Source organism: Leptodactylus fuscus, chromosome 11, assembly GCF_031893055.1.
Source record: "Leptodactylus fuscus isolate aLepFus1 chromosome 11, aLepFus1.hap2, whole genome shotgun sequence".
Taxonomy (NCBI): Eukaryota; Metazoa; Chordata; class Amphibia; order Anura; family Leptodactylidae; genus Leptodactylus; species Leptodactylus fuscus.
The window spans coordinates 57866204-57881101 of record NC_134275.1 but is presented as its reverse complement, the minus strand read 5'-3'; the positions used below and the strand labels follow the sequence as shown (position 1 = coordinate 57881101).

At 44.4% G+C, this 14898-nt stretch overlaps 1 protein-coding gene across 2 annotated transcripts in view; it reads left to right on the top strand.

Annotated features, from left to right (window-relative positions):
• Positions 1-14898, top strand: part of DACH2 (dachshund family transcription factor 2) — a 246172-nt gene that overhangs the window by 105770 nt on the left and 125504 nt on the right. For both annotated transcript variants that reach the window (XM_075259264.1, XM_075259263.1), the window contains exon 2: positions 2647-2762. In XM_075259264.1, coding sequence (XP_075115365.1) covers positions 2647-2762 — 116 coding nt within the window. The remainder of the gene's footprint in view (positions 1-2646; positions 2763-14898) is intronic.

Below are 14898 nucleotides of genomic sequence, written 5' to 3'. Positions count from 1 at the left end.
ATCTATCTATCTATCTATCTATCTCCTATCTATCTATTATCTATCTATCTATCTATCTATCTATCTATCTCATATCTACCGTATCTATCTATCTATCTATCTATCTATCTATCTATCTATCTATCTCCTATCTATCTATTATCTATCTATCTATCTATCTATCTATCTATCTATCTATCTATCTATCTATCTATCTATCTATCTATCTCATATCTACCGTATCTATCTATCTATCTATCTATCTATCTATCTATCTATCTATCTATCTATTTATTATCTATCTATCTATCTATCTATCTATCTATCTATCTATCTCATATCTACCGTATCTATCTATCTATCTATCTATCTATCTATCTATCTATCTATCTATCTATCTATCTATCTATCTCATATCTACCGTATCTATCTATCTATCTCATATCTACCGTATCTATCTATCTATCTATCTATCTATCTATCTATCTATCTATCTATCTATCTCCTATCTATCTATCTATCTATCTATCTATCTATCTATCTATCTATCTATCTATCTATCTATCTCCTATCTATCTATCTATCTATTTCATAACTACCTACCTCTCTATCATCTATCTCCATATGTTTGATATTATCTATATCTTTCTATCTCTGTGCCTCATATCTATCTATTCATCCATTATCTGCACTCTCTACAGTCGGAGCTCTTTGCTGTTTGGAGCCGCCATATTGCGGTCTGCGGTGCAGTAAACTTTTCTTTTCCGTGAAATGAAGAGATCAACAAGATATATTCTTTTAATAACTTGTCCAAATTGAAAGATAATAGACATTTTGTAATCAGATCCTGAGGATACGAGAGCTCATTATATGCGGGATAAGTGACGCCCGGAGATGAGCGCTGCTCGCCGTAATATTTTCAGGGTTGTTAAATCTTCACTTTGACATCACTCAGCTCTTTATTAATGAGTCACAAATTGGAATAAATCATCCCTGACAATCCCAGATCTGCTCTAAGTGCTCCCTACAAGAGGTGTCAGGCGGTGCCCACTATAAAGGCTGCTGTGGGGTGTGAAGAGGATGTGGGGTGTGTTATAGTCTATGGTGGGCACACAATGTAATGGTTACAGTCTATGGTGGGCGCACAGTGTATTGGTTACAGTCTATGGTGGGCACACAATGTAATGGTTACAGTCTATAGTGGGCACACAATGTAATGGTTACAGTCTGTGGTGGGCACACAATGTAATGGTTACAGTCTGTGGTGGGCACACAATGTAATGGCTACAGTCTATGGTGGGCACACATTGTAATGGTTACAGTCTATGGTGGGCGCACAGTGTAATGGTTACAGTCTATGGTGGGCACACAATGTAATGGTTACAGTCTGTGGTGGGCGCACAATGTATTGGCTACAGTCTATGGTGGGCACACATTGTAATGGTTACAGTCTATGGTGGGCGCACAGTGTAATGGTTACAGTCTATGGTGGGCACACAATGTAATGGTTACAGTCTATGGTGGGCACACAATGTAATGGTTACAGTCTATGGTGGGCACACAATGTAATGGTTACAGTCTATGGTGGGCACACAGTGTAATGGTTACAGTCTATGGTGGGCACACAGTGTAATGGTTACAGTCTATGGTGGGCACACAATGTAATGGTTACAGTCTATGGTGGGCACACAGTGTAATGGTTACAGTCTGTGGTGGGCACACAGTGTAATGGTTACAGTCTATGGTGGGCACACAGTGTAATGGTTACAGTCTATGGTGGGCACACAATGTAATGGTTACAGTCTGTGGTGGGCACACAGTGTAATGGTTACAGTCTATGGTGGGCACACAATGTAATGGTTACAGTCTGTGGTGGGCACACAGTGTAATGGTTACAGTCTATGGTGGGCACACAGTGTAATGGTTACAGTCTATGGTGGGCACACAATGTAATGGTTACAGTCTATGGTGGGCACACAGTGTAATGGTTACAGTCTGTGGTGGGCACACAGTGTAATGGTTACAGTCTATGGTGGGCACACAATGTAATGTGTCATCTCTGCATCATAGAAAGTTTTGGACTTATCTAATGGACTTTGTAAATCCTTACTATATAATAAATCTCTGCTTGCTGTTGCTGAAAGGGATCATTCATTCATTCATTACATCCAGAAACCAAAAAGTCCACACATATCTAATGAGTTTCACAGCTGAAGCTTTGCTACAATGTAAGGGCTCGTTCACACAGAGTTTTTTGGCAGCGGATTGTGATGTTGAATCCGCCTGCCAAAACGACTCCCATTGACTTCAATGGGAGCTGCTCGTTTCTTTTTCCCGCTAGCTAGTACCGGAAAAAAGAAGTGAGATGACCTATCTTGCCTAAGATTCTGAGGCTGACTCAGCCGCGGCGTCCACGGCACGTGACTCTCTCCCGATTAGGCCCATTATTTTGGGCCTAATTCGAAATGGAATGCCGCGGCAGGAAGCGGAGACCGAAAATGGTGACTTACATACATAAGATCTATTAGAAATATGCACAATGTTTTTTGGATCATTCTATTCTTATCCCCGTAACTATGAATCTCTGTGTGAGCTCCTGCGTGTGGGCAGAACATATAAGATTTCCTACAGAAATATACTCATATTCTGCTTATTGTGTCCCCATAGCTCCAGGCCTGGGAGACCCCCAAAGCGATCGCTGGGAGTTGCAATTCAGGAGAACGCTCGTCTGCTGCCACACGGAGTCCAGAGTCTGTTATCTCCGGGACTGATCTCCCCCACAGGTAATAATAATTCTTTGATCACCCCGATCCCTTAATCCACTGCATTAAAACTGTATTATTTATCCTGTACTGATCCTGAGTTACATCCTGTATTATACTCCAGAGCTGCACTCACTATTCTGCTGGTACAGTCACTGTGTACATACATTACTTATCCTGTACTGATCCTGAGTTACATCCTGTATTATACTCCAGAGCTGTGCTCACTATTCTGCTGGTACAGTCACTGTGTACATACATTACATTACTTATCCTGTACTGATCCTGAGTTACATCCTGTATTATACTCCAGAGCTGCGCTCACTATTCTGCTGGTACAGTCACTGTGTACATACATTACTTATCCTGTACTGATCCTGAGTTACATCCTGTATTATACTCCAGAGCTGTGCTCACTATTCTGCTGGTACAGTCACTGTGTACATACATTACATTACTTATCCTGTACTGATCCTGAGTTACATCCTGTATTATACTCCAGAGCTGCGCTCACTATTCTGCTGGTACAGTCACTGTGTACATACATTACTTATCCCGTACTGATCCTGAGTTACAGCCTGTATTATACTCCAGAGCTGCGCTCACTATTCTGCTGGTACAGTCACTGTGTACATACATTACATTACTTATCCTGTACTGATCCTGAGTTACATCCTGTATTATACTCCAGAGCTGCGCTCACTATTCTGCTGGTACAGTCACTGTGTACATACATTACATTACTTATCCTGTACTGATCCTGAGTTACATCCTGTATTATACTCCAGAGCTGCGCTCACTATTCTGCTGGTACAGTCACTGTGTACATACATGACATTACTTATCCTGTACTGATCCTGAGTTACATCCTGTATTATACTCCAGAGCTGCGCTCACTATTCTGCTGGTACAGTCACTGTGTACATACATTACATTACTTATCCTGTACTGATCCTGAGTTACATCCTGTATTATACTCCAGAGCTGCGCTCACTATTCTACTGGTACAGTCACTGTGTACATACATGACATTACTTATCCTGTACTGATCCTGAGTTACATCCTGTATTATTCTCCAGAGCTGCACTCACTATTCTGCTGGTACAGTCACTGTGTACATACATTACATTACTTATCCTGTACTGATCCTGAGTTACATCCTGTATTATACTCCAGAGCTGCACTCACTATTCTGCTGGTACAGTCACTGTGTACATACATTACATTACTTATCCTGTACTGATCCTGAGTTACATCCTGTATTATACTCCAGAGCTGCACTCACTATTCTGCTGGTGCAGTCACTGTGTACATACATTACATTACTTATCCTGTATTATACTCCAGAGCTGCACTCACTATTCTACTGGTACAGTCACTGTGTACATACATTACATTACTTATCCTGTACTGATCCTGAGTTACATCCTGTATTATACTCCAGAGCTGCGCTCACTATTCTACTGGTACAGTCACTGTGTACATACATTACATTACTTATCCTGTACTGATCCTGAGTTACATCCTGTATTATACTCCAGAGCTGCGCTCACTATTCTGCTGGTGCAGTCACTGTGTACATACATTACATTACTTATCCTGTACTGATCCTGAGTTACATCCTGTATTATACTCCAGAGCTGCGCTCACTATTCTACTGGTACAGTCACTGTGTACATACATTACATTACTTATCCTGTACTGATCCTGAGTTACATCCTGTATTATACTCCAGAGCTGCGCTCACTATTCTGCTGGTGCAGTCACTGTGTACATACATTACATTACTTATCCTGTGCTGATCCTGAGTTACATCCTGTATTATACTCCAGAGCTGCGCTCACTATTCTGCTGGTACAGTCACTGTGTACATACATTACATTACTTATCCTGTACTGATCCTGAGTTACATCCTGTATTATACTCCACAGCTGCAATCAATTCTGCAGTCTCACAGCTAAAATCTACCATTGTTCCTTGCTTGTTCAGTGTCTGTATGCTTCTTTTGATGCATTGCTGTCTTTGCACCTAGTTCTGTATAGTTCATGTTACCCCCCCCCCCCCCCCCACACACACACACACACACACACACATTGTATTACAGAAGTTCAGCTGTTGTATTGTGTTATATTCTGTAATAATCTGGTCGGTGATCTCGGTGGTTTCTGTCTATTAGATGTCTCTTGTATTCCTGGCTGTCTGAGATGTTCCTGGACTCCTCACCTCGGCTCTGACGATAATTCGCTTCCTTCATTATATAATATAACCTCGTCCTCCCCTCCCCCTTCGGCCACTTGTCCATCTTGCATTTGGGATTTCTCCTGACAGGTAAGCATTGTCCTGTCCTCATCCTTGCGGAATCCTCTCTGCTCACAAACCTTTAGATGTGACATCTCCTCTGATGTATACAAGTAATACATTAATATGATTAAACTAATGAGTGGCAGAACCGCTGCCAAACGTCACTCGTCCACCGCAGACGGGAATCTCGTCCTGTCCCCCTGCGGTGTGCGGATCGCCAGGAACCTGCGCATTGTCACGGTGATAGATGACGCATCCTATGGTGCATTACATCCCATCTGCTCTGTCCCCATATAATCTATGTAAGGCGGGACGCTCGTCTAAGCCACCATTCCAAAGATCCGCAAAATCCTATAACCCCCCCCTCCCCCAATCTCAGTAATTTATGCTTCAGCGACCGCCGTGTCTCCGGGGGAAATAACAAATTATCACATTTAAATAACGCGAATGATTCTGTTCTGTTTGTTTTATTTGTGATGTGTACGATGTGACTGTCACCGCTGACCCCGATCTGTCGTCCTGTAATTGTCTCCGAGACGCAGAGCGTACGAGAAATTTCTGAATCCAGAACTGAGCGCCGCGCTGCCGGTATCTAAGTAAAGGGCCGGGGCCAAATATAATGAAAATAAAGCCCAATTATTGTATAGAGAAAAATTCTGCAACTTTCTAATTGACTTTGTAGTTGTCACCATGGCCTGAAGACGTCTTGTCCTAGTACGTGTTACAATTGTATCCAGTGTACACAATTCTCACATGTCACCTGCACTGATACATTGTAACAGATATATAATCCTATATGATACTATACGGTTCCATCCATGTGACTCCACCCTTTTGAGATCGCTCGTCTGCCATTGGTCCTGGTTCAACTCGCCTTCTGGAATTCGATTGGTGGGTGTGGTTATAAAGATAAATAAGCCACACCCTACAACTGTCAGTCACATATATATATATATATATATATATATATATATATATATATATAGAGCTATCCCTATATTAACCACTGCCCATAAAGGGAGTCTATCTATCAAAAAACACATTTTTAAGTAATGGCACATTCTTTCATTCTTTGCTTCTCCCCGCCGTTTCTGCAAAATTCAGTTTCTTCTCTTACGCAGATTCAGATCCTGCAGCATCGGGGAGCGTTCCCCCAATGTTCTGAGCACCCCTCGCGTCATAACTCTTCACCACCCCTTTTATGCTTCTGATTACTCCCCTCTTCCTCTTCTCCAGATCTTCTGTCTTTCGCGGGCATCTGGCGCAGCGCTGTACGTGTGTAAAATATTGCGCCTGCGCAATTGGCCCTGCCACTTCAGATTGGGGAAGAGCCGACTGCGCATGTCCGAGCATCCATTTTCGTGTGGTCTGCTACACGAGTGTACTTCACCAGCACGTTTATGTAGAAGACCACCGAAAAATGGCCACCCGGACATGAGCAGTCGGCTCTGCCTGATCCCAAAGTGTCAGAGCTGATTGCGCATGCGCGAGGTTTGATTTATGTGCAGCGCTGCATCCGATGCCTGTGAAAGGCAGAAGAGGAGGAGGGGAGTGATCAGAAGCATAAAAGGGGTGGTGGGAAGTTATGATACGGGGGTACTCGGAGGACTGGTGGAACACCCCCAGTGCTTCGTGACCCTAATTTGCATAAGAATTTATAGGCGGGGAGAAGCAAAGAAGTAAAGGTAGGAGTAGAATAGTCTTTAAAAAGGCTATTCCAACGTACCATTAGTTACAAATGTGTTTTTCGAATGATGGACTCACTTCAAAACGCAAAAAAAATCCTTGCATTTTCCTCTTGTGAGTTATTTCTGGTAATTCTCTGTTACTAGGAAAGCTGGGTGACATCCAATATGGATATAATTTCATAAGACTGAAGCTGATTGGCCATTGATTTCCTGTCATAGAATCAATACAATACATTGTTGCTGTTGCAGTGACTTGTGGTTGCCATAGACAACATCACTGCATACATTGTGACACGTGTATATGAAGGTTCCTAGGTCACCTGCGTTCACTTGTGCCAACTATAAAATATGTTTATCCTGCAAAAAAAATACTTTATTTTTTTTATTTCGGTCATGAAGCGCGAGTTCTTTCTGGAATTGACTGAACGTGATTAAGTCTGGATGCGCAAATAGCATAAATTACGCTCCTCGTAAATGTTATATATGGCGCGGCATATGGCGAGTCACAAGGAGTTGTTAATTAACGCTTCCAGCGGCGGTGACTTAGTGAGCGGCTGCGACATCTCCGAGGTTTTAGGAAATCCATAAGATCGTGGGATATTGCGGTGGAGCCATATGTTCATCCCCTGACGGAGCGTGCTGGAAATACGACGCTTGCTGGATACGGCTAGGAGGAAAGATCAGGAATTTCGGTAGTACTTGGGAATAGTTTTTTCGTCGCCCTACAAGGCTGCGCCGCCCCGAACTCCATAATTCAGAGCGCACCCGCTGTCCACAGATCAAAAGAGGTTTTTTTAAGTTTCTAAGCAATTTATGTTGCTACAGCTCCTATGGAGATGACTTTGTATCCATGACAGACTTAACAGACTACTTACAAACTCTTGTATAGTCGGATTCTGAAGTGTCTAAAATTTTTATTTTTGGTCTGCACTTGATGGATTCCAGATTACTGGGACATGCAGAATATTTCCTACTGATTTTACGGAGTTGTTGCAATCTGCTGCTGAGCTGTGATGTAATAACTAGAGATGAGCGAGTAGTGAAATATTCGAGATTAGATATTCGTTTCGAGTAGAGCCTCAATATTCGACTACTCGATTGAATATCGAATCCCATTATAGTCTATGGGAAAAAATGCTCGTTTCAGGGGAAACCACTATTCGACTAAAGGAGAGTCACCAAGTCCACAAGTAGCAAGAGGAGAGTGTGTAGGAGGATTGCTGTGCAGTTAAAGCACACGGACCCCATTATAGTCTATGGGGTCCGTGCGCTTTAACTGCACAGCGCTTGCAGTTGCGCCAATAAAAAGTAAGCTCCCTCGAAACAGCAAGCTGCCAGCTCTCCCGACTAGCAAGGATGAGCCTGCTGCAGAACCAGCATTGATTTGCCGAATGCTATACACTGTATAGCATTCGGCCAATCAACGCTTGTTCTGAATCAAATATTTATAGCTAGTAGTAGTCGATCGAGAACAAATATTTCGAATACCGTAGTATTTAATCAAATACCTACTCGATCGAATACTACTCGCTCATCTAGTAATAACGTCTTGTAGTCTATCCTTATGTAGATGGATTCGTCCTGTATTTGTCAAGGTCACCCTGACTCTATTAGTGGACCTGCCTCACCGGCTCCTGCTACTTGATGATTCACAGGAACATATGTCAAGTAGAAAACCTCTTAAAACGAGTGTGAGTCAGAACCGCGGCGATAACCGACTCATTAGATAATGGCGATTTCCTAATACAGGATATTTGTCACAATACTGAGTCTGGGGGCACAAGCTAAGGGGGCATAGAAGCTTATCTGTGTATAGTGGTCAGCGAGATAGGGCAAGGCTTTGTACACACCATGCACACTCACTGACCCCATACGTATCAGGTGTATACAGAAGTGAGCCCGGGCAAAACTCAGGACAGGTCGTGTATTTGTCTATTTTGCAGCCCGGGCTCACTAGAGGAAGTGAATCAGTCCATGGATGTGCAGGAGATACACGTCATCCATGTGCGGTTTCACCACGTATCGGGCACATACACACGCTTACTTCCATGTAGCCTTGGTTTATATGCATAAGATAGCAATGCTCAGAGTCTGTATCCATACTTCCAAACTTTTAAAGGACAGAAAGAGGGACAAAAAGTGGGCGGACTGTGACAAATTTAGCTCCACCCACTTCTAATTTCACTATGCCCTTTCCCATCCATTTCTCATTGGGTATCCCACAGTATACCCTGCACCCCACATTTCACCCCCACACAGTGCACCCATGCACCCCACATTTCACCCCCCACCCACAGTCAAATTTGCACCCCACATCCCTCCACGGTACACCCTGAACCATCTCCCCCTCACACACAGTCCACCCTGCATCTCTCATCCCCCCTCCCCAGTACCTTAGACCAGACATCTCTCCAACTCTTCCTGGACTGCATGGGATACAAAGACACGCCTATGGGGGCCACACGGTGGCTCAGTGGTTAGCACTGCAGCTTTACAGCACAGGAGTCCAGGTGTTCAAATCCCTCCAAGGGCATAAAACCATCTGCAAGGAGTTTGTATGTTCTCCCCGTGTTTGCATGGATTTCCATCCAATATTCCAAAAAAGACATACTGGTAGGGAAAAATGTACATTGTGAGGTCTAATGTGGGGCTCACAATCTACATAAAAAAAAAAAAAGAAGACACGCCTATCTAATCACGTGACCGTCTGACGTCACACAGGTCCTTCTGAGTACAGTAGTCAAACTTTCCACCGATCACCCCCCACTCTTATCCCAGTTGCAACCTATTATCTGTTATAAGAGCGGGTGGTGATCAGGGGAAAGTTTGTTAATAAGCAAAACACGTCAGGGACAAATCGGGACATGCAGTAAACCGCGAGGGACCGCAGGACAGCAGTCTAAAATGGGGACTGTCTCGTGGGATGCGGGATGATTGGGAGCCATTTGTATTTGTGTCTGGAGAGGTTCAGTCTGGCCGCTTTCTGACTTACTCCTGTTTTCTGCTTTCTCGGACTTGTTGCTTGTGGAGTTGCAGGTTCAGAGCTCAGGCTGGGATCACATTCGCACCGGAGTCTATAAACTTGGCGGAGAGAAAGGTTCTGTATAGAGGAACTTTATCCTCCACTGCTTTCAGTTTTGAAACTAAACTATTGTAGTCAAAGGGGTCCTACGGTCTCCATGTTTAACAGCTGTGTTAGTGGTCCAGCTCTTGTTGTTGGGGTTCCCCAGCGATCTGACCGAGAGAGACCACAGCGCTAGTGTGAACCTTGTGTCAGGTGTCGTTCTTTGTAAGGCCTTCTACACATCTGTATTGGTATTGTGTCCATGGAGTCCCCATGCAGACTTCCCCGAACGGAATACCGAACGCAGATGTGAACGAAGGTTAAGATGTGAATCAAGTCTGTAGTTTTTTTGCCACTTGTTAGTGGTAGTGGCGGTTGTTGTTGTTTTTGGCCAATTTTAGAGCCAAAGAAAAGGGTAACAAACTCGTAAAGGGGAATTTTTACTAATTTACTTTAAAAAAGCTCCAGAATTTTGTTGTATATTGTGCCAAATAACGGTGTAATATGGCTTGTGTCATATTTATGAAGCGTAGACACAGCTTTTATGAAAATAAGGTTTTGGCTTTACACGAAAAGTTGTGATTCACAGTGCACATCTGCGTTCGTGTTTCCGTTCGGGGAGTACGCATGGGGACCCCACGAACAGAAACCTGTATGCATTAAATAGCAATTACCTAAGAAAGCACACGGACCCCATAGGCTATAATGAGGTCCGTGTGGTTTCTGCACAAAACATGCGGAGAGAATAATGCTGCTCGCCGTACTTTTTTCTCCGCATGTTTGGTGCGGAACCCACACGGACCCCATTGTAGTCTATAGGGTCCGTGTGGTTTCTTAGGTAACTGATTTTTAATGTGTATAGGTTTCTGTTCGTGGGGTCCCGGAACGGAAACGTGAACTCAGATGTGAATCAGGCCAAAGACACTTTGATAAATCTGGTGTTGTATAACGCTGTCTAGTCTTAAGTTTGCACTTTTAGTGTTAGTAAATCTGCCCTCTGTCATGGTGATAGATGACATATCGAATGGTGAATTGCATCAGAAACTGCACCACATACTAAGTTTTAGACTAGATAGTCTTCTACTACACCAGATTTATCACAGTGCCTTATGGTAAATCTGTCACATTATTACACTGCTCAGTGTAACTTACATCTCCCATTAGTTGGATTAATTTATGTCAGAAGATGCTCCAGAATTTCCATTGTTTTGGCACATGGTGTAAGACTAAGTTCACACGGGGTTTTTTGGTCTGGAACCTGAGGCGGAGGCCGCCTCAGGTTACGGTCCAAAATACGGGTAGCTACGACTGGGTGCTGGTGCAGTTCATCGGCATCCAGTTGCGCACTCCGCTCCAAATTAGGCCCAAATGAATGGGCCTAGTCGGGAGGAGGGAGTGTCTTCAGGCGGATGTCAAAGGCGACTCCGCCTGAAAGAATGAGCATGCCCCTTCTATTTTCTGGGAGCTGGAGCAAACCGGCTCCCGGAAAAAAAGAACTGAACGGCTCCCATTGACGCTGGGTTCACACCTGCGTTCTTCTTTCCGTTCTATGGTTTCCGTCTTCTGCATGCCAGAAGACGGAAACCATAGACCGGGTCCGGCCGTGAGCGGCGGTGAGCGTTTTAGGCTCTCCGCCGCGAAACCGGATTTTTTTTATCCGGACACAGAGTACTGTGTCTGGATTATAAAACCCGGTTTCGCGGCGGAGAGCGCAAAACGCTCACGGCCGGACATCTCTCTCACCCATTCAAATGAATGGGTGAGAGAGACTCCTGCAGGTTTCCGTCTCCTGCCTCTGTTTTAGGCAGGAAACGGAAACCTGCAGTACGGAGAGGGCGACGCAGATGTGAACGAGCCCTGATTTCAATGGGAGCCGCCCTTTTGGTTAGGATTTTGAGGCGGATACGGCCTCAAACTCCTGACCAAAATACCCCATGTGAACTCAGCCTAAATGTTGTATCTTACGAAAACAGACATAGGTCACTGTGTAGACACAGAAGTCTGCATGGGACCTGAGAGGTTGTGGAGGTGACGGAAGCTGCCCTGCATTGTTACACAGGGTCTTATGGGGAAAAATATGCAAATAAGTGCTCCATGAAGGAAACATTTTGGAAGTTTTAGCCTTGACTGAATTCCTCCAAAAGGAAGAGCTGGAGCGCTAGGGCAGGGTGTGCTGCAGGGTAGGGGTGAGAAGTGATAGATGTGGGTCAGAAGGCTCCTATTCACACTACTCATTGCCCAGACACATCCTTTAGTGGCTAAGTATCCCGCACTCCCGCCAGCGTCTCATTGTACCGCGCACTTAAGCAGAAACCGCCGCGGCGTCCTCTCTCCGCTCAGCAGAGTGCAATTGACTTGGCCCCGGCGATTGTAGGAGCAGGTGACTTGATTACTCTGAAATCAGGCAGAAAATGTCCTCTCCTGGTTACTCGAGTGAATCAGTCAAATTATCGAGTGGCACGACGAATCCAATGCCTCGGGCCATCAGAGCTGCCACTTTGTATAAGTCAAGCCTTCACTTACTGTGAAATCCCCTGTTTTTTTTTTCTTTCCTTTTTTTTTTGTTTAATGTCATTCTCTTACATTTAATATTCCCTTTACCATTATTTCCTGCTAATTCCTCTGTACTATAGTGAAACACGATGAAATGCAAAATACATGTACCAACACCACAGTCCTGGTTGATGAATATAATTCTAGAACTGCAGTTTAGACTGACACACAGTAAACGGTTCCATGTCTTGATTTCTCTATATGATATTACCGCCGTTGCAGCTGCGGATGGTCGGCGCACATTACGATGCATCGAGGAATCAGCATGTGGCTGGTGAATCATTTACAGTATATATAATACCAGCGGGGGAGGGCACAGTTTTTACATAATTATTTTAATTGATTCAATTAGCCATTGTCATAACCAGCGGCAAATGGAATGAAATTGCTTGAAATGCATAAAATAAGAAACGGTGAGCGGCAGATGTCCAGACCGGGATCCTGTGAGCGGCTTTCACACTTCTTTCTGTTGTCTGATAAATGATTTGTGCTGCAGGTATCTCAGAGGATTGTCTGCACTGGGTGCAAGTGTAACAAAGCCTCAGCTGTCAGTCCTGGGGCAGGAGGGGTTTCCATTGAGCAGAGGTGTTGACCGTGGGGAGGGAAAGAAAAAAAATATATGATGAAGAAGAATATTGGACCTTTCTTGATATGAGCTTGTGACGTTCCTCTAGGATGTAGAAGAGCTGGTGACGTTCATCTAAGATGTAGCAGAGCTGGTGATGTTTCTTTAGGTTGTAGCAGAGCTGGTGACATTTCTCTAGGATGTAGCAGAGCTGGTGACATTCTTGTAGGATGTAGCAGAGCTGGTGATGTTTCTCTAGGTTGTAGCAGAGCTGGTGACATTTCTCTAGGATGTAGCAGGGCTGATGACATGTCTCTAGGATGTAGTGGAGCTGGTCATGCTCCTGTAGAGTGTAGCAGAGCTGGTGATGTTTCTCTAGGATGTAGCAGAGCTGGTGACATTCTTGTAGGATGTAGCAGAGCTGGTGACATTCTTGTAGGATGTAGCAGGGCTGGTGACATTCCTCTAGGATGTAGCAGAGCTGGCCCGCCCGCCCCTTACCACCCTAATATGGCCAACCCCCCCCCAACTTTTTATTCCTGGTGTACAAGTAATAAATCTCACCCAAGTGGATACAATTGTAACTAAACCTCAGCTGTGACACAGGACAGACCAGGTCAGGATGGATCTTCAGTTCTCCTCTACTGATACATTATTTACTCTACTTCTATAGCACCAATATATTCTGTAGTGCTTTAGCAAGGCAAAGGGGGTGAAAGCAGAGCCCATAGATAAGACTCCAGAGCCAGCGCCCCCTACTGGAAAACCTTGTATCAACCATTCTTGCAGGTCACCAGTTGCATATTGGTTGATCAGGAGAGGAGAGGGGCGAGAAGACCCCAAGGCTACTTCTTGATGTTTTCTTTAAGGCCCCTTGTCTCCATTCTGAACTTTAAATAATCCCCTGGTGAGCGCAGCGGGGGTGGGGGTCAGCAGGATCCATATGTTATCCACATGAAGTCCTGGAATTATCGCTGGGTGAAGTGAAACGCTTCGCACTCCATTCACTGCTGAAGCTACGACTCACAGAACCAAGGTGAAGGTGCGCCCTATTCTCATCCAACCCACCCTATTATGGGATATTGGTTTGTCCTTTGTGTATAGGCCATCAATATCAATTAGGTGGCTGATCCAGGTATTCACACCCTACCAGTAGGCTTTGTGAGGGGCCCCAGGTAAGTGCTCTGACTGCTTCAATGTCCCATGTCACGTGACTTACTAGCAGATTTTGCAGCTTCATCCCATTCACTAAACGAGTACCCAGATTTGGACCCCCAACATGCTGATAAGCAGAGGGTGCAGTTTATCCCAGGTTTGGGAGCCTAAGGGGCCCCATAAGGTGTCTCTTCCAATATGAGTAGGCCAGTACTATAAGCTATACATTATAGTTGGGGGGCCTGGCACAGATTTTACATTGGAAGCTTCATATTACGCCTCTGCTGATAAGGCTAGACCAGAAACCCCTTTAATCTAGCTTTTCATGGATGGAGAGATGTTGTGAATGGTTTACATTCATGACTATCCCTTTAATGTCCCTTTAAGTGCAGCTCCTTCCCTCTCCCTCAGCAGGATATCCCAGTCCCCTCCATCTCATCCCAGCCTTGGACTTCTATGTGCTCCTTGTATCTAATATTCATCGCGATGGAGCGATTCTAGCCATTATATGGACCGTTATCAGCTTGTTCTATGGGAAATCTCAACATCTGGAATAATTGGTCGTCGACTTATACTGAGTTAGAAGAAATGTCATATATGGCGTCATTTTCTTGTGTGTCACTCGAAATCACTGCCTTGTGTGTTTGTTTGCACACGGGGTTTCTGTTTTGTGACTACATTGTATCCTTGTGTCGGCAGGTGGCCATATCTTGGGGTTAAACCTACATGTACGCACATGGATGCTATATGTGGGCCGTCCATGCGCTTCAACAACCCTTACGTTTCACTTATGAGCCTGGGCTGCAAAACAGAAAGGGATAAAACTTGTCC